The sequence below is a fragment of the Rutilus rutilus genome (genome assembly GCF_951802725.1).
Source record: "Rutilus rutilus genome assembly, chromosome: 21".
Taxonomy (NCBI): domain Eukaryota; kingdom Metazoa; phylum Chordata; class Actinopteri; order Cypriniformes; family Leuciscidae; genus Rutilus; species Rutilus rutilus.
The window spans coordinates 32,984,326-33,005,208 of record NC_140226.1 but is presented as its reverse complement, the minus strand read 5'-3'; the positions used below and the strand labels follow the sequence as shown (position 1 = coordinate 33,005,208).

Sequence of the window (20,883 nt, the reverse complement as noted above, 5' to 3'; positions counted from 1 at the left end):
ACAACCTAAACATACTGAGTCCACACACACACACACACACACACACACACACACACACACACACACACACACACACACACACACACACACACACACACACACACACACACACACACACACACACACACACACACACACACACACACACACACACATAACACCTTAAGTTGAAGGGTCAAGCTCAAATTATGCTTTTAGCAATTCAATGCAAATTCAACACATCCTCATTTGAGCAGTTTATTTCATTTTCAACCATAAAACTGTTTACAATGTGTATTATCTTCATATTTAATCGGTCAACTTGTCTGATAATTTGTATTAACTGGCGTGCCACGATGAATCTTCGAGGAAGATCTTCGCCAGCGCCTTTCTCTCCTCCTTCTTCTCCTTCTTCAACTATAAGATCATCCTTAAACATCTCAGCCTTGTCCGTTATATTAACATTTTTTATTTCTGGGTCATTTTCATCCGTTACATTCAAAGCATGCAGATAGGCTTTAAAGCGTAACTCTCACCAAAATGCCACCTAGGGTCTTTTTGTGAATCTACCCGAGGCAAACTTTCGTTTAAAAGCATAATTAGGATGGAAACGCCACTTTTAAGTTTGACAGTATTTTCGTTTTAGGTTAAATTGCCTAAATTTGAATGGGAGTGCTTGGGGCACGATCAAAAATCACTATTTTTAAAGCACTAAGAAGGCTCGACACAACATGAAACTGTGCTGGAAGTCTCACCAGAGGCTCTACACATGAACTCCAGCACTGAGAACATTGTTTGTGTACACAGAGTTTACTAAAAAGAAAGATTTTGAACAGCTCACTGTCTCTGTGTCCGCCGGCATTCTGACAGACAAAAATAGTCGATCTCCGAATGCAACGTAACATGAGGGAGAGTAAAGATGGAAAGCTCCTAAAGCTTAGGTCCATATAAATTCATGGATAATTTGTTATTTTGTCGTTAGTGAAAATCAATATTGACCTTGTATTTGAAAAAGGATCCTCATATAAGAAACAATACTAAAATTCAGAGTCAGTTCATTCGCATTCGGAGATCGACTATTTTTGTAGTGCTCTGTGTTTCTCTGAGTGAGTTCACGTAGTGTAACAGCGCAACGCTTCTGGGTTGTACGTCAGAATGGAGGCTCGCTATTGGCCAACGCTGGTCATGTGTGTGATGCGTGTGATGCTGGCCAATAGTGAGCCTCCGTTCTGACGTACAACCCAGAAGCGTTGCGCTGTTACACTACGTGAACTCACTCAGAGAAACACAGAAGAACATGAGGAGTTGAATAAAGTCATTATTATATGTTTTTTGCGCACAAAAAGTATTCTCGTCGCTTGATAAACTTAAGGTTGAGCCACTGGAGTCACTTGGACTATTTTAATGATGTCTTTACTAACTTTCTGGGCCGGCAAGTTTCAATTAGAAGCCTATGGAGGAGTGAGACAGCTCTCAGATTTACTCAAAAATATCTTAATTTGTGTTGAAGATGAACGAAAGTCTTACGGGGTTAAACAACATGAGGGAGAGTAATTACTGACAGAGTTTTTAACTCAAAGGGAACACAAGTTTAGTTTTCTGACTCCACTGGCAGATATTTGTTCTTGTTTTAAGCATAAACTTCAGAAAACAAGACAAGTAAATCGATCTTGATTTGAGAATGTTTGGATGTTTGTACTGGAGAACAAGACAGAAATGGCCCATCAGTGTTTGCAGTGTGAGGTCTGATGTTACGGTGACCCGTGCTGTTTGTTCTCTCGACTTGTCCTGCAATAGGAGCCGATCAATGTCAGGGGTCGGAATGACAGGGATAAACACGAGGGAAAGAGGTGACAGAAACACACAGAGAGCAGACGGAGAACATGATGGGAAGAGGGTCAGCGCTTCTATTTTGGGCATCTTAGAAAATACAATGAATGTACTTTGCTTTCAGCTGTTAGTTCCAATAGTTATTGTATTTTTGCAGTAAGCAGCAGGTCATTTGTGTCATTCAGTCTCACAGTAAATTTTGTTTTTATGGCTTATTGTGAGAAATATTCCACAAGTGTATTGCCACAAAAACTGCATTCTGGATGTTTTCACGGTGAATTCATGGTTACTGTTTTTTTCTTTTTTTAACACATTTGGTGCACAGGGTTCGTGCTTGAAATCCTTGAAAATGCTTGAATTTTGATGTTGTGTTTTCAAGGTTTGAAAAGTGCTTAAATTTGAGATAAAATACTTGAAATTGTAACTGTATTTCTTTCACAACAAATACCTATCTGACTGAATAGTTTGTTTATTAAATGGAGAAATAAAACGTAGCCCTTCAGCTACAGAGCGATTTGCGCTACGCTGGCCAGAGCAAAAGTTGGCGGAGTTTTCATTTTGATTTCCGCGCTTGTTTGGATGCCCATGCGGGTAATCGTCAGAGAGTGCAGCGGCGAAAGTTGAACTATTTTTAACTTTGACCACGGCGTGCGCGCGAGCTCGCCAATGCTGAGCCCCTCTTTGGTCGACGCAGCAACAAAACGTCCTCGCGCAGCGCAAGCCATTGAAATGAATGGGTTTCATTGCACAGCGCATTCCGCGTCCTGTCTGAACGGGCCATTAGTGACTGAGAGTACTTGGTGCGATAATGTAATGTTAGTATTGCATGTCCGTTATGGCACGTTCATTTGTGGAATATGCAGTGAACATAACCACAGCTAGTTACAGCACAGTAACTGTAACGTTAACTACCCGCAAATTAAAACCTGTAAACGTTAGCCCAGTGCATAACAACAATCGTTGATTGCTGAACTGATGGAGTGTCAGACAAGTAGCCTACTGGATGGTTGAGGATTGCCTTATGCAATATTTACACTCTATTCCAGTAGATAAATGTATATGTCTTGGCAATGAAATACATTTTTTCAATTAATATAGGCTATTTATCAGACATGTGCCTGTGCACTGTCAGAGTCTTCTGGGTTAAAGTGGAATACAGGTTGTTGTTGCACTGTCTCAGATTTTGTTCAAACCTTGTCTCAAGAATGTGTCCCAAAACCAAAATATTTCTGTTCAAATCCCATGTCTTCATATTTTCTGCCCTTGAAATTACTTCAGTTTTACTGCCTGAAAATCACATTATCTGGGAAGCAATAATTTGGACATTAATATAATGAAAAGTATTATTCATAGGCATTATCTACTTAGACAGTGATACATTTTGAAAAATAAAACCTGTGTTTTGCTTAAATATCTGATCCTTCTGCTATTACGAAACACAATTTTGGCTGTTTATAGCATTATCTCTTTTAATGTGATAAAAACACTAAATAATAATTTTGACTATGTATTGGCATGTCATTTACGGTGGTGTAAGGTGCTGGAAAAAGCTTTAAAATGGACCTTGAAAGTGGTTGAACCTGACCTTGGAAAAGGTTTACGAACCCTGGGTGCACGAGTATGAGTATTACTTTTCAGGCCAGATTTTATAATTATGTATATATGAATATACACTACTGTTTAGGGTCGGAAATTATTTACTGTTTTTGCTCACCAAGGCTGCATTTATTTGATCAAAAATACAGTAAAAACAGTTACATATTATTACAATTTAAAACATCTGTTTTCTATATGAATATATTAATAAATATAATTTATTCCTGTGATCAAAGCTGAATTTTCAGCATCATTACTCCAGTCTTCAGTGTCACATGATCCTTCAGAAATCATTCTAATATAATGATTTGATGCTCAATAAACATTCATGATTATTATCAATGTTGAAAATAGTTGTGATGCTTCATATTTTTGTGGAAACAGTGACACATTTTTATTTTTCAGGATTCTTTGATGTTCAAAGTTCAAAATAACAGCATTTATTTGGAATAGAATCTTTTGCAACATTATTAACTGTCACTTTCCATTCCATCATTGCTTTCAAAATCTTACTGACCCCAAACTTTTGAACAGTAGTGTATATATATATTGCATAATTGCAGGACTGACTGTTGCTAGGCAACACTACACCCCATGCATCCCATAATAACACAGAACGCTATTAGCCACAGCTTTTATTAGGAGTAAGTTGGTTCATTTTTACTCTACTTTCAATTACTTTCAATCTAACTTTCAGTCTTCTTCCAAAAACCTCAAAATACAACACACCTTATTATTCATATATCCCTGATCCTCTTTCGTCTTTTTTTCCCTGAGGTTTATGTTGGATTTGGGATTGGTCATGGGTATCAGCGTCTCTCTGGTTTAGATCAGGATTTTTTTTTTTTTTTTTTTCAACGCTTGAATAAGTTTTGAGAGGGACAGGGAAGATGAAATGTGTGCAGAGCCCATGAAATTTATGTAAGACATGCGGCTCTCCGCGAAACCATTTCACTCCCTTAACTCGGCCAGAGCGATTCAATGGACAACCTGTAATGTCCTTCTGATGAAAACCAGAAGCTTCATCATCTCACAGGTGTGACACGACCGGCCCTGAGCCAGACATGAAAAGATGAGATGGTTTTCAATACAGTACAAAAGAGTCCCAGTACAACTCCAAGAGATGAGGCCAGAATATCTCTGAGATACAGAAGCACGAGTTTCATTTTCTTAATCACCTGTTTATGTTTGTGCTGCCGTTTATCCTGTTTACCGAAAATGAACAAAGACTGCGTTCAAATACCTGGATGACCTGAAGTCAATTACGTTTCGCAAATGAGACTGGCACCAGTGAGAGTTACACAGAATACAGGATCAGCTCACTATCATCTGGAACCTGAGACTTTGGATTATGTGTCTTTTTAGATCTCGGTCTCAAATGTTGTCGTATAAATGAGGTTATTATTGTGTTTTATCACACCGCTTCTCATGTGTTTGGAAAAGCATCTGTATATTTGAGAAGCGGCAAGAAAAACTTTGGCACTTAAATCAATATATACACTTTGGGCCAGATTTACTTACAGATGTCAGGATTTACTAAAGACACGCAGTGAAAAATTAGCGCTGGAAATGCATGGACTGGGTTATTTCTGCGGCTGATCTTATTGCATATGCATTTGTAGGAGTTTCCCTTTCCGGAGGAGAGTATTTAAATTAACCATGCAAGGCGACTTACTAAGGTTTCCACGATTTAACCATTATTTAACACCCAAAAAAGCATGTCTGAAACCAGACGCTAATTTGCGCTCTCACGCTAATTTGACCCATTTAGTAAATCTGGCCCTTTATCTTAATACTTAGCTTTGAAGGTTTCTAATCCTATGGCTCCAGATTGTGACTAAATCCATTGTAAATGCAACTAAAAATGTGATTTGTGCTAATTCATATAGGCATCATCATCATCACCATCTTGTTTTGTTTGAAAGTGACGTTTCCTGCACACATGACAATGTTGAATGTCTGATTCCCAATGAACCAGTTTTCTTTATTGAGTCAGTCAGAATGATTCACGAAACTCACTTGTGCTTTAGAGCAGCGGTCCCCAACCTTTTTTGCGCCACGGACCGGTTTAATATCAGACAATATTTTCACGGACAGGCCTTTAAGGTGTGGCGGATAAATACAACAAAATATAAAAAAATATATAAAAAATAATTAAATATAATAATAAACGTGAATCCAATGTGTAGGCTTACTTGCAATTTTATTAGCAGGGTACTCGTAATATCGCGCCTAAAGACAACTGAGAAAGCCTGAACACAAACAAAAAGCCCCCCGAAAGAAAAAAAATCTCCATGTTTACGGTGCTGATGCGATGTAAGTGTGGCGCTGCCAATAAAGCACCTAAAAGCTGTCACAAAGAACCGATTTTAAGAACCAAAATTAATGATTATGAATATGTAAAATATAGCAGGAGACATTTTAATTGTTTAATAATAAACAAGTGTTTTCTGTGCAAAGATGAAGTTGACAATGCTGACTCGATCTTCGCAGTATGCCTAGTGAACGCGCCAGAGAGAAATGCACATTTCATACGAATTACATAAGCAGAGAACAGTCAGTTTCCTTTTGTTTTGAATTGTTCTGTTTAAAATTAGACATTTTAAGCTTTCTATGTCTCAGGTCTGTGAGGCAAGTAGGCTACCTTATACGCTGAATTTCGGTTAATTTATGAGATCAGCTCTAGTTCACGCGCCCGCGCCTCCGTGTCCTGATTAAATATTTTCTATTATATTTACTTCTTATTAAATCCAGGCAATTGGGTGATGAAACATTGATTAAAATTAAGATACAATTAATACAAAACGAAATACAATTTAAAGACAGGCTTTTTGCTTTCTGTCTGAGGTCTCTGTGAAAGTTTTAAAGCAGTCTTTTTGTGCCGCTTTCAGAGCGCTCACGTCCGTAAGGGTGAACTGTCCCATCCGAACAATTATTATTATTATTATTATTATTATTTTTATTTTTTTTTAAATAGGCTACATTTCTAAATTAATGCGACTTATAGTCCAGTAGACTTAGGCTATATTATGTTTTTTCTTCTTCATGACGCATTTTTTTACTGATGCGACATATACTCCGGAGCGATTTATAGTCCGGAAAATACGTTAAGTTATATATTCTTTCTGTGAGGCCCGGTACCAAATGTCCCACGGACCGGTACCGGTCCGCGGCCCGGGGGTTGGGGACCTCTGCTTTAGCGGTTTCAGTCAGTGAATCGTTCATAGCCATTACTGAGTTCACAACTGATTCCCTCGCTGAACCGCGAGTCATTTATCGGTTATGTCCGATTATGTTCGGTGTCTATGTTCTTTTTAGTGAATCAAAAACAAAGTGTGGCCAATGTAGTCCGATTCCCGAACGAATCACTCTAATGAGTCGCATCTTTTTAAAAGTGCCCCTTATATGCTTTTTCGAATTTTACCTTTCATATAGTGTGCGATGATAGCTTGTGTTTGTAAAAGGTCTACAAAGGTTTAAAGTTCAAAGTGCATGACAAATTAAGGTTTTGTCACCTAAAAGAAAGAATCGATTCTGAACTGCTGAAACGAGTCGTCACTAACTCCAGTTGCACTTCCTGTTGCAAACCAACGTAACAATGTAACACATTTGCATAATGCCAGCCTCTGGTCTTCATTGGCTGAACAGCGTCTCTTTGCCCCGCCCTCAAACACTGTAGTTGTATCTGAGACTGGAAGAGTTTGGTTTGTGGTTTTGTTCATGTCGAGAAGACGCTGCAAATTCACTTTGATTCACTTCAACAGGATAAGGACTCAGGCTCAAATTGATACGGTAAAACCGGCCAATCAGAGCAGAGCAGCTCTCAGAAAGGCGGAGTTTAGAGAGAGACTGAATCTTCGAACAAACCATTTTCAGACTCTTTGAGAGAGGTGATGTGCAATGTATATCATGAGAAAATTAAAGTGTTTTTTTTTACCTTAAACCTATTGTAGGAGACTCCAAAATAACCTTTAAAATAGCATAATAGGGGGACTTTAATGACCAGTTAAAAATGACTCGATCAGGGCTGTGTTTCCCAAAAGCATCACAAACCTAAATAGATGAGAATCCATTGGCACCAACTGAAGAAAGGGAAGCATCTGCAGTTATAGCCTTGTTTTGTATATCTATATTGTATTTCTAACCTATCCTAACTTTCTAAAAAAAAAAAAAAATAATGTTTGTTGTAGGCCTACGTGTTTGTCTTGCACAAACAGTATTTAATGCAGTTGTTTGTTCCCGGTAATAATCATTGAGAAACGGGGGACGTTTGAAGGTTTTGTGTTTGTTTCGCATCTGGACGCTCTTTATCCAGGTAAAACAAAGCCTGAGAAAAAGGCTCCTGGGCTCATTTGAATTTCTGCAGCTGTGAATCTTCAAACGACTTTGTTTATTCGCTCGACTGCATGATTTCACACACTGAGAGACGATTAGCTGTTTTTAGATCTCTCGCCTCTGAAAATGTCTATTCCTGCCAGCCTTAAATCCAGAAAACCCCCTAATGAATTACAAAATAATTTGGAGACACTATATATACACCGTAAATCACACAAAGAAGTGTTCAAGGATCATTTGGTTTCTACAGATTTGTTGTGGTCTGTTCTTCATACTAGAGTTTAGTTTGGACAGTCAAATAACTTTAATGACTTCATTGTGTTGTTTTAAAGGATAACTCTCACCAAAATGCAACCTTGGGTCTTTTTGTGAATCTACCCGAGGCAAACTTTCGTTTAAAAGCATAATTAGGATGGAAACGCCACTTTTAAGATTCACAGTATTTTCGTTTTCGGGTCAAAATGCCTTGTGAATGGGAGTGCTTGGGGCACGACTATGATAGCATCAAAATCTCTATTTTTAAAGCACTATAGAAGGCTCGACACAACATGAAACTGTGCTGGAAGTCTCACCAGGGGCTCTACACATGAACTCCAGCATTGAGAACATTGTTTATGTACACAGAGTTTACTAAAGAGAAAGATTTTGAACAACTCACTGTCTCTGTGTCCGCCGGCATTTTGTCAGTCAAAAATAGTTGATCTCCGAATGCAACGTAACATGAGGAGAGTAAAGATGGAAAGCTCCTAAAGCTTAGTTCCATATAAAATTCACGGATAATTTGTTGTTTTGTCGTTAGTGAAAATCAATATTGACCTTGTATTTGAAAAAGGATCCTCATATAAGAAGCAATACTAAAATTCAGAGTCAGTTCATTCGCATTCGGAGATCGACTATTTTTGTCTGTCAGAATGCCGGCGGACACAGAGACAGTGAGTTGTTCAAAATCTTTCTCTTTAGTAAACTCTGTGTACACAAACAATGTTCTCAGTGCTGGAGTTCATGTGTAGAGCCCCTGGTGAGACTTCCAGCACAGTTTCATGTTGTGTCGAGCCTTCTTAGTGCTTTAAAAATAGCGATTTTGATGCTATCATAGTCGTGCCCCAAACACTCCCATTCAAAAGGCATTTTAACCGAAAACGAAAATACGGTCAATCTTAAAAGTGGCGTTTCCATCCTAATTATGCTTTTAAACGAAAGTTTGCCTCGGGTAGATTCTCAAAAATACCCTAGGTTGCATTTTGGCGAGAGTTACGCTTTAACATTAAAAATCGAGTCCTTGAGCTCAAACTGGGCAGCAAGGCTAAACTCTGTAAAAATTGCTCTGTAAACGACTTGTTGCTAGGCGACCGTGCATAACGTCCATCCCATAATTTCTCAAAATGCATTAAGCTAGAGCTGATCCAGAACAGGCGTAATCCTGAAGAGAAAAAGAGGAAAGTGTCCTGATGGTGTTTCACTTTGGCTAATTCAACATGAAGAAATGAGAAAAGAACATTTTTCAACAATTTTATCAATCTTTACTAAATCAGAAGTAGCAATATCACATGTTCAAATACATAAAAGAGTTTTAGACAAGATCGCCCCTGTACTGTAATGCCGATCCATTTGATCTCCATAGATATTAACAGATATATACGTGAAAGTAAATTCAACTGAAAGCCACTGTTAACACAGTTGGAGTAGAAGAAGAGTGTGTCGATGAAATGTGCAGATGATGAAGGAAGACATGAAACAGTGTATCTGATGATCAGACCTTCAACTACATTCTGAGTTATAAACTTCACCTTGATTTGTCAGAACAGAAGCTGAAAGGAAAGATAGGAGAACACTGTTACTGTAAAGGCATGTTCACACCAAGAACAAGAACTATAAAGATAAATATAACGATAACTATATCGATAATACGATATCGTCTAATATTGAGAACCATTTTTAGAACTATCGTTATAGTTATCGTCTATGGTGTGAACGGGCTTTTAGACTTTACAATTCTTCATGATAATAATATCTCTTATAAAGTAAGATTAGCTATTAAACATAGAGAATATCTTGCAGAACTACAGGCACTTTATGCACTGACATCTAGATTTCATATAGTTTCTGTCGTATTATCAGAAACATACTTCACTGACATAATATACATTCATTCATTCTGCAAATATCCTTGTGCTTATATTAACATTAGTACAGTCTCATGTTGGTATTAAGATAAGATGTAGAAACTATAAATCACAATATCACATCAGATAAATTAAGTGATTACCTTTAATTTCTAGAATAATCAAAATGAAATATGCTTTTGCTTCTGTGCACCAATAAGCAACTAAATATCGCGTCTGAAATGTTTCGCGGATATGAATGTGACAATGTGTCGATCATTATTAAGGCAACACTGTCTGTACGTACAGTATAATGAACGTATTATATCCAACAGTCTCTGTTTGAGTTTACAGTAGTGGCCAAAAGGGATGTCCGGCTTTGGAAAATCGTCAACTTTATTCAAATGTTAATAAAAAATATGTTAAAGATTTAGTAATCATATTGTGCTTGGAGACTTTTGTTTCATTTGTGATATTAACTCCATGAAACATGCCAAAATGAGTGGACATGATTTCTGGCCAGGCTGTCATACGAATAAGTTATGAACAAATGCAAAAACAGGAGAGAACCAACGAAATATTAATAACTGATTTAGTCAATGTATGTATTTTTCCTGTAGTTTTCCTTTTTTTGCCAAATAATTACCTTAACCAAGTTTAGCATTTTGTTCTTCCCTCATAATAAAAAAAACGAAACAAAAACAAAAAACAATATATATATATATATATATATATATATATATATATATATATATATATATATATATATATATATATTAGGGCTGTGCAATGATTAATCGCGATTAATCGCATCCAAAATAAAAATGAGTGTTTACATAATATATGTGTGTGTACTGTATATTTTGTATATATAAATACACACACATGCATGGATATATTTAAGAAAAATGTGTTATTTATATATAAAATATTTATATTTATATATAATATAAATTATGTATAAACACATGCAAATATTTCTTAAATATATACATGAATATGTGTGTATTTACATACAAAATAATTATACACAGTACACACACATATATTATGTAAACACATACTTTAATTTTGGATTAAAGTTAATTAATCGCGATTAATTGTTGCACAGCCCTAATATATTTTCCTCACATTTTGATGATTTAATCGAACTTCTGGGGTCATTAAGAACAAATCTCCCCTCCGGACATCGCTTGTTCCCACTATACTGTACTCGAGATTTCTCTCATTCAGAACAATGGGAAATAGTAATATATTTAAAAGTTGCACATACATGAGAAACACCTTCACGGAAAATCACGTTTCAATATAACACTCCACACGTCTTTAAAACTGCTTTAACCCGCACAAAACAATACTGAACAAGAAAGAAGATCTGCAAAGAAGCATTGCACAAAAAATAAAGAAATAATAATGCAATTAAATGCACCACAAAAATGGTTCAAACTATAGCCTGAAACCGTTTTACAGCCAAACTACAAAACGTCATTATAAATGATTATGTATTTCTCAAGGGTGTATTAAAATGCCTTTCAAGGCAGCGCTGATGACAAAATTTCAATACTCTGGTCTAATAATAAGCTATTTATTGTAAACAGCAACATTTGAAATAAAGGAAGAGTAAACCTGAAACGTGTAAGAAATCTCACTGTATGTTTACTGTTAAAAACATCTAATCTGAAGGAGAACGTCCAGCGGATTGAGCCATGCATCGAAACGGTCCTGTTTCTCTGCCAGGAAATATCCGGAAATATGGAAATGACGTGCATATTTACAGGTTATGAGGTTCCGGATGGTTTCGTCTGTGTTTGAAGGGAATCTGTCCTCCATATTTCCCTCTGGACTTGCGAGTGAACTCTGTACGAGAGCACATTTGCAGGGTTCCCTGGTGGAACGGCCTGTTTTTCCCGTGCCAGAATCCCACCGCCAATCATTGTGAAGCTCAGAATCCCAGAGTCCCGAGGGAAAGTGACTGAGTGTGTGTGTGTTCTGGATCTTACAGTGTTGTGTAGATGTACACAAAGATGATGACAACTAGGTTGAGGATAGTCCCGATGATTCCCAGCATGGCCAGAATGGATTCTTCCTTGCTTTCCTTGTCTTGAATTCCCTTTTCCTCATCACTTAGAGCAGTGTTTACCATTTTCCTTGGAGAAGTCTGCAGTTTTCCTCTCACACCAATCTGGGAAAACACACACACACACACACACACACACACACACACACAAACTGAGCATCAGTCGATATTTAGACGGTGAAAATCTTCATCAAGACTTAAGTCATTATGTTAGTAACGGAATAAAACATGATTTGGAAACATCAACACACTCTCAAAACGGTAAACTACTGGAGAAAATTTGAGAATTTGTAGATTATTGAAGTACAGTTTAAAAGAAAAAATCTCATGCCACATTTAAGTGTCACTCTTTGTAATTATTTGTGAAATTGTGAAATGTTTTTTCGGTGCAGTAACCAAACAAAACAACCGCATATACTGTGGTTGTACTATAGTATAATGATGGTATCGGTAATGCCATTATACTTTTATATATAACATGGTGCTAAATGATTACCATATTAATATACTATATTTATATGATGCTTTAATGTATTTAAAAAAATACTATGGTATGTGTTCAGCAAACCATGGTAGGACTGTGGGACCATCTCCACAAAAACACAAAAGTTTGGTAGAAATGGTTTTTTTTTTTATATGGAACAACATTATGTTCACTTATATAAGGTGTAAATATAAATTCTACAAATATATTATTAATTAGATTTTTTTATAAAAAATAATTTTTTTTATTTTTTATTTTTATAATTTTTTATTATAATATAATATTATATATTATAATTGGTAATATTTATAATATTTAAATACTTTTATAATAAAAAAAATACAATCATTTTTATAATAATAGTTTTATATTTTTATTTTAAATAAAATATAATTAGTGGTATATAAACGTAATGGTCACTGCAGCGTTTCTCTGCACTGGTTTTCCTAAAGCTTTTACAAGAGTAATGATTTATTAAAGGCATGGAAGAGATTTTTCATCAAAAATATATTCATTACTATCATTCCCTGAATAAAACATAATCAACTGCTGAAAAACGTGCTTGAACTCAGGGAAAAGATGTTGTTTGCACATGTATTTAGCGCCGCTGGCCCTATTTAGCATTTATGCTTTCTAATAATTAATGGATAAATGTTACAAATATTACAAGTACAGTGAACTAGTTTCGTACTTTAATCTGCTGGAGTTGTGTGCAGTCTGGAGGCAATTTTCTTTTTTATAAAAGCAGCTCAAAAAACAGTTTCTTTAACTATGGGCACACTTGCGGTCCTTCATTTGTCTAATAATGCAGTGGACGATGCATGCATAAATAAATACACTCTTTGTTTATATGAGCATTTTTAAAATGCATTATATATTTGAATGAATGAATGAATGACTGAATGAATGAAAATGCTGTCTTGGAGGATGCAATGCATTCCCAGGTATGAAGGCGTCAAGGCTCGTCCGAATCTAAAGTTAGCTTCGGTTCCTGTCTCCTGAGATTCCTTCATCTGATGGACCTTTGAAGGCAGCATAGATGCATCCTTCCCTGCCTCTGATATCCCACAATCCCATGCTTTCCATTCTGTGACAGTCGAACTAAAAATAAATAAAGATGGCGTCTGAAATTAGCGGTTGGTGGTGCAAATGTACGTTTTTGAAATTGTTTTCTTCTTTTGATGTCATTTCTAGCGAGAAATTAATATAGTAGAAATGAAATATTTGCTTATTTAACACTAAAGCTCGCTCTGTTTTGCCGTAGATCATTAAACCGTTACGCTACTCGGTCTACTCGACTTTGCTGAATAAATATCGTTCTGTTAATTCAGCCAAGAGGTCACGCCGTGACGTCTCGATCTTCTGCTGGTCACACGTCTCCATGTGATGTGAATTCGCAGGTCAGAGTTCACCAAACTTGATCTTTGGAGCGCAGAGAATGAGCTTGTGTTTCCGGTCTGAGGCATTTGCATGCGTTTGAATGGAAGTCAGTGGAACGAAAGCGCAGTGTGAACGGCCCTTTACCCATTTAGACATTTACCACCATTTACATTAGTTTTAGTGTCTTATTTAGAGGATCCATTCATTGCATTTTTTTGTAGCATTTTACATAGTTTGCAAAAAAATTAAAAAAGATTTTTTTTTACTCACCCTCATGTCATTTCAAACCGGTATGACTTTCTTTCCTTTGAGGAATATAAAAGTTTTTTTTTTTTTTAAGAATGTTTGCAACCAAACTATTTTGGTCTGTAAATAAATATACTGTATTTCTAAATACCAATTCAGATGCAGCTTCTGATTTTTTTCATCTTTTTTTTTTCTAAAGCTACTTTTTGTAATGCCTATTTGATGCTCTTCTCATTTAACACAATAATGACTTGACTTAACACTTTGGGCCAGATTTACTAACTGCAAACCCTCTTTTGGCTAAAAAACTACAGTCAGGATTTACTGGAGACACCCAGTGAAGGATTAGCACTGGAAAGGCATGGACACAGTTATTTTTGCATTATTGCTTATGCATTTGTAGCTGTTTCCCTTTCAGATGCAAAATATATGTGAGGAGAGTATTTAAGGTGATTTACTAAGGTTTACACTAGTCGATTTACTGGTATTTGCGCCATTATTTAACTCCCAAAAAAAAGCATAGTTTGCTCTCCTCTTGTTAGATTGTGTTCTTTAATCTGCGCGTCGTTAGTTGATCACGCACATAACCTTCCACTGCCATCAGCGCTAATTTGCCCTGTGATTAATTAATCCCCAATTCATGAAATTAATTAGAATAAACATTTTAATAGCTTGACAGCCCTGGTAAAATGTTAAAAACTTTTATACCTAAAAGTCAGCAAAAATATACACAATAAAGGTGTGAAAGGATGCAATATATCGGCCACCATATCAGTATCGGCCGATATTTGTTCATTTTTAATGTTATCGCTATCGGCCGATATATTAAAGCCAATAAATAATGGATTATGTCCTTCAGCTGAGACACTTCAGATGCACACTGTTCAACATGATGGTTTTGAATTGTTTAAAATATGATAGGAATCACTTCAAAAAAAGGAAAATACAGTTATGTGCAACATGTTCAACACAAGTTTGTCATATCGGCTAAATAAAATTATAATGACAACATCATAATTGTGTTTTTGGGACATGGGTTTTAATGGTGAGACTTTTGTTTTTGTAATCAGGCTCTCAAAAATTATATAAAAATTTGGATTTAGATTTATCGGCCAATATATATCGGTTATCGGCTTTCAGATTTAAAGAATTATCGGTTATCGGTATCGAACCAAATGTTCATATTAGTGCATCTATATTTCCAATGTAACCTTCATATAACAAATATTAAGAAAAAACTGCGTTTAAATCTGTTATTTATAATAAAAAGCAAAAGTTGAAGCGTCTCGTGTCTAATAAATCCTGCGGCAGCAGCTTTCCTGAAGTCGGACGGCAGATTGACAGGCTACACTGTGGGATGATGTGATTTCGGGATCCCTTGAGACTCATTCACGGTCCAGATTCATGATGAATGCAGTCGTTCATGTGGTTTGGCATTCAGTCGCTCCGCAGGCCTGGACAACAATGTGCCTGTCCTTTTGTCATGAATATTGGAAAGTGAAAGACACAATAGATGCCCTAGTCAAAGCATCCTGAAGGAATTGCAGTTTATTCCCGGAAAGATCTTTCATAGGATTTCTAGAATCCTATAGAGCGGTGTCGGGATGACGTACATTTGTAGGCCAACCCAGAAGTGAACGTCACACTGGTTCCCTCGACGGAAACCCATAGGCTTTTGGATTATCGCAATAAACAAGATATGTGATCAACAAATGTGTGTGATGCTTACACGTTTTGTCCATCAAGATCATTTTCCCAAATGAAGCCTAAATACAATCGCCAGAAGTAAAAAGCGACTATAAAGGACAGTCCCACAACTTTTTCAGTTTTTATCTGAAAAAAAGCATTTTTCCTGACAGTTTGATTTAGAGTAGTTTGTAAGAGTGTGATTATAAGCATAATGATGCTGTAAAAGCGAAATGACGTTTTCTGTCCCTCGACTGTCTCATTTAGACGCTTTTTCAAGACACGTGACGGCTTAAATAAATCACGTGGGGTAATACCGATGTGTTTTATGTCGTAGAATAAAACATGAAAGTGTCTTGAGTTTGTGTTCACCTCAGACCTTATTTCAGCCATTTACCCTAAAACCCATTCAGAAAATACATTGACTTCGGGACGTTGTGCTAATGTAAGTGTTAAAACGCAACTTTCAGATGTTTTTGTTGTTAAATTAATACTTTTTATTCAGCAAGGATGCATTGAATTGATCAAAAGTGACAAAATAAATAAATGCCGTTCTTTTGAACTTAGTATTCATCAAAGAATCCTGAAAAAAAATTGTATCAGGATTTCCATAAAAAATATGAATCAGCACAACTGTTTTCAAAATGTATTTTGATCATCAAATCCGCATATTAGAATGATTTCTGAAGGATCATGTGACATGTGAGTAATGATGCTGAAAATTCAGCTTTGATCACAGGAATAAATTACACTTTACTGTATATTCACATAGAAAACATCGCAATAATATTTCACTGTTTTTACTGTATTTTTGATCAAATAAATGCAGCCTTGGTGAGCAGAAGAGACTTCTTTACAAAACATTTACACCAAGACTTGTGAATTGTGGTGTATATTACACAAACACACATATATACATTTTCTAAACTATACACAAACAAATATAGGCCTATTTACACACATACTTTAATATACGGCCTAGTTTTGAGTTTTGAGCATAAAATGCACTTGTTATCATCAGCAAATGAATCTTTTTCTTTCAGTGCATGTGTGTTTGTCTGTGCGTCTGGTCATAGTGTCATAAGCAGGGCTTTCCTCTGATTGTACACTAGATGTGCTCTCACGCATCGCGCCGACAGAAGATGTTTCGGGAAGGTTTGGAAGCGTCAGATGTGCCGAAATAAGAGCCTGGAAACAGCTTCACGAGAGAGAGCAGCTGCGATGAGCTCAGAAACATACTGGAGATCGTCCAGAACCACTTCACCAACCGGCCAGCTGGGACGACAGCACCACGAGCCGGCCAAGCCATGTGACATTAGTCCAGGAACATTGGTCATCTGGATCTCTGGAAATATCCCTTTGCCCAGCACAATCTGAGGATGAATGCAAACGCTCTCTGTTGTAGGGTCGCACATGCAAACGGTGGCGGCAGATGTTGCAAAAGACTAAAAAAGAAACATGTGATGATGCTTTTTTCAGACAATCAAAAGGGTGTTTAACGCTACACTTCATGTGTTGTAAACCCCGAATGACTCTGCCAGGGAAATGAATGCGATGCTCAAACGTTACCGTGAGTCGTTTCGCAACACAGAGCCAATCATAAAAGGCCTCAGCGCTCGCTGATTTAAATATTCATGTGTTCTGACATCACACAAACTTCCACAAAGTGTTCAGCATCTGAGAGAAATGCTCCTTGTGTTGTAGTGTTTCAGAAGCCCTCATGAATCACTTCAGTGCCGTTTTCTTTCCCCAATTCTCATGCCAAAGAGCATTTCTTTTACACTATTGATGATCAATATTTTTTTTAGCATGTTTTCTTAGTCTAAAGTGAAATTTAAAACTAGACTAGTATAAATGACATCAGAGCAAATGCTCTTGAAATGGATAGTTCAACCAAAACTCATGTGAATTATGAATTATGTAATCATTTACTCACCATCGCTTTCATTGCATGGATAAAAATATATAAATAAACAGTAATTTTTCAAAATATAATCTTTTGTGTTTCACAGAAGAGAGAATGTCATACGGGTTTGTATTGATGGATAGTAAATGATTTTCACTTTTGTGTGAAGTTGAACTCTACCTTTAATATCACTTTTGCTATTAATATTAATATCTTCTTCACTCGTGTTTTACAGCATTTAATGCCACAACTGTATGCGTGAAGTTTCATAGACAAAGTTTTGCTGGAATCTCTTTGCTTGTTATTGTCCAGTCAGTGTTATTAACTGCATAAATATGCATAATTCATGTACTCTGAAGTCAGTTTGTAGATTAAATGAACCTGCGTTTCTCCCACTCCTTGGCATTGGTAAATATTATATTTCCTTGCACAACATAACCAGACTTGATGCAACCAAGTTGCAAGAGCAGCCTGACAGAAGACAAATTGAAAGATTTTGCTGCCTGACTGCATTTGCATGACAAAAATATGTCGAAACTCTTATAATGAACAGGCTTTCTGGGCCTTTTAATGCAATGATGACAAAATCCAGACCTGAATCTCAATGAACAACCCATGAGATGAACTGAGACTGGATGTTATTAGTCTGAATCCCTGCATGCATGTTCAATATGTAGTGTAAAGCCGTTCCAGTATAATGCAGAAGGTTTTGAACCCTACACATACGAGTGTCCACATGTTAAGTGCACAGATGATGACCCGTCAGAAGAAATGTCAGCTAAGCAGAATACATGAACCTCTCTGGATAAATGAACGGCCAAACCTTTTCCCACTCCAGTTATTTCAGGCATATGAAATGTTTGAAGACATTAACCTGCTCTGACAGTGTTGCTGTAGGCATTGATTTAAAATGGAGTACAAATAAACAGCCTCCAATACAAACACACACACACACACACTCCTGCGCAAATCCATGTCAGATGAAAACGCTCCTCAAGCTTTGTCTGATATCTGCCGTGAGGCGTCTTATACGGTAGATTTCTATAAGCACCAGGACTTTCTCATAACACACATATTTGCAAATCTCAAACTTATACTTTAGAATAAATAGGGTTGCACTTTATTTTATGGTGTCAGTATTACAGTGTAATTATGCATTTAAGTACTGAGTAATAATAATTAACTACAGGGTTAGGATGAGGGTTTGGTTTAGGGTTAGTTGCATGCAATTATGCATAATTTATAGTTATAACTACGGTATCTGCGTGTAACAATGCCACTGTCAAATAAAGTGTTACCTAAATAAGAATAAATATTTCAAACAAAACACTTTCAGTGTATCATAATCAGTGCAAACTATTTTTTTCACCTACTTCAACTTAAAAACTTAAGGTGAAGTTGCTGCCTTAAATTTTGAAGTATAATCAAATTGGCATTTCAACATTTATTTTTCAGCTCATTTAAATGAAATAATATTATAAGCTGAATTTCGAATAAATGAAGTTGAAATTGGTCAAATTATGTTGATGAGTTAAAGTAATGATAACACAGATGCGCAGTAATGTTAAAATGAATAACCCTGCACTGATTGCTATTTTTATTGAAACGTCAGTCGTAAAATTAAACAGAAGTTCATCAGAAGCTCCAGTAACTTTATTCTCAAGTGAAGGAATGCAGACACTTTATTTTAAGGTGACGTAGTTACACGTTAATACTTAACTATAGTAATAATAACAGTAAATGATTCATAATTACAAGTAAAACCAAACCGTGACTCTATAGTGAGTGCCTGTAGTTACTCAGTATTTATTTGAGGAAGTAAAATATAACTACGTCACTTTAAAATGAAGTCAAGTCCATCATCACTTTAGCACTATTCATATTTTCTACACTCTTAATGCTGTAATGCAGGACTTTTCAGAGACAAAGTTTTGCTGGTTATTCTCTCACTCATTTCTCCTCTTGTACCCGGGGCGGATGATCCTCTGGGAATGAGCTTACCTTGCACAGCATCAGGAGGAGCATGGCATCGGACATGCTGAGCGGGATGCTCTTTCCCAGGCATACACGCGTCCCTGGAAGCTCGGAGAGAAGTCCAGTCCCCTCATCCTCTATCTCGGAGGGAGATCCCGAATCACGGAGAGTGGATGAGCTTCCCACGGCGCTCCAGTGTTTTCCTGCCCAGTTTCATTTCACTTCTTCCCGAGTTGAGCTTGTGTGAAACACTCTCTCTCCTCTCGCTCTTCGTTCCGTCCGTGAGCCAAAGGTGAACCGAGAGAGAGAGAGAGAGAGAGGGCGGTTTAATCACGTGCTAAGTTTTTATCTCCGTCTTTTTTAATTAGCCAAACTCGATGAGCTCTTTTCTATCCCGTCTTGGACCCAAGGACAAATTGGGAGAAAAGAGTGTTTTCTATTTCGCCAGTGGTTGCGCAGCTCACAAAAAAAGTCACTTTCAAACCGAGCAGCTCTCTGTCGGTCAGGAACAATCCACGTGACTAACCATGAAATCTTTTGAAATTCCTAATCTTGGATTCCCAAAATTCGCGGAACACCGGTAAATGTGCGCGCACCTTTAAACTTCAGCTTTGTTCAGGCGTTCAGAGAGTTTCCGTGCGTCTCCTTGGATGAAACATCATAAAAACTAGGACATGAAGTGCCTTAGAGTGCAATAGCAGGAAAAGTGAGATTCCAGTTTTTGAGACTCGACGCCTCGAGCGCCCGGCTGTGCGAGTGTGTTAGAGAGACGAGTGCGTGTGTGTGTGTGTGTGTTGGAGTCGCACCAACACTGATGCTCCAGAGACAGGCTTCCCCTGATTCCCTCCAACTCGCATATCAATGCAGCGCAGGTTGCCTGGCAACCGTCTCAGGACCGCCACACACCGCCTGACGACAGGAGCGTTTCTGACAGCGGAGTTTATGAGGAGGAGGATCTCCGTCACTCGCTTTAATACTCACACACTCGACGACACGCGCGGGGGAGAGATGGAGACCTGACACATCAGACACCCGCCAGCGTCCTCTGCTCTGTGTGGAGAGCATGGACACACCGCTAACATCAACACACCTCGGAACTTTATTTTAATACATAAAACTAGCATGGATTTCAACTTTTTTTTATTTGACATAAAAACAAGACCAGAGTTAGAAGACAGCTGATGATAACTCTAAATCACAAGGACAGATAAACACACACAGACACACACACACACGCACGCACACACACACTCTTTATCTCTCTCTCTCTCTCTCTCTCTCTCTCACA

The 20,883-nt window shown here is 37.1% G+C and overlaps 2 protein-coding genes across 2 annotated transcripts in view; both read right to left on the bottom strand.

The window, feature by feature from the left end:
• The window catches only part of LOC311280577 (zona pellucida sperm-binding protein 3-like), a 213,791-nt gene that overhangs the window by 161,308 nt on the left and 31,600 nt on the right, over positions 1-20,883 (bottom strand). The gene's annotated exons all lie outside the window — the stretch shown is intronic.
• On the bottom strand, positions 10,957-19,909 carry tunar (TCL1 upstream neural differentiation-associated RNA). The gene is made up of 2 exons (XM_084393011.1): positions 19,623-19,909; positions 10,957-12,024 (listed from the first exon to the last, which is right to left on the bottom strand). The coding sequence occupies exons 1-2, from the start codon at positions 19,656-19,658 to the stop codon at positions 11,839-11,841; spliced, it is 222 nt and encodes a 73-aa protein (XP_084249137.1). The 5' UTR covers positions 19,659-19,909; the 3' UTR covers positions 10,957-11,838.

Excerpts from the sequence above, each read along its gene's own strand:
- tunar (XM_084393011.1), bottom strand. The coding sequence starts at position 19,658 with ATGTCCGATGCCATGCTCCTCCTGATGCTGTGCAAG. Across the intron at positions 12,025-19,622 it reads TCCTCCTGATGCTGTGCAAG|ATTGGTGTGAGAGGAAAACT; the intron begins GTAAGCTCATTC and ends GTGTTTTCCCAG.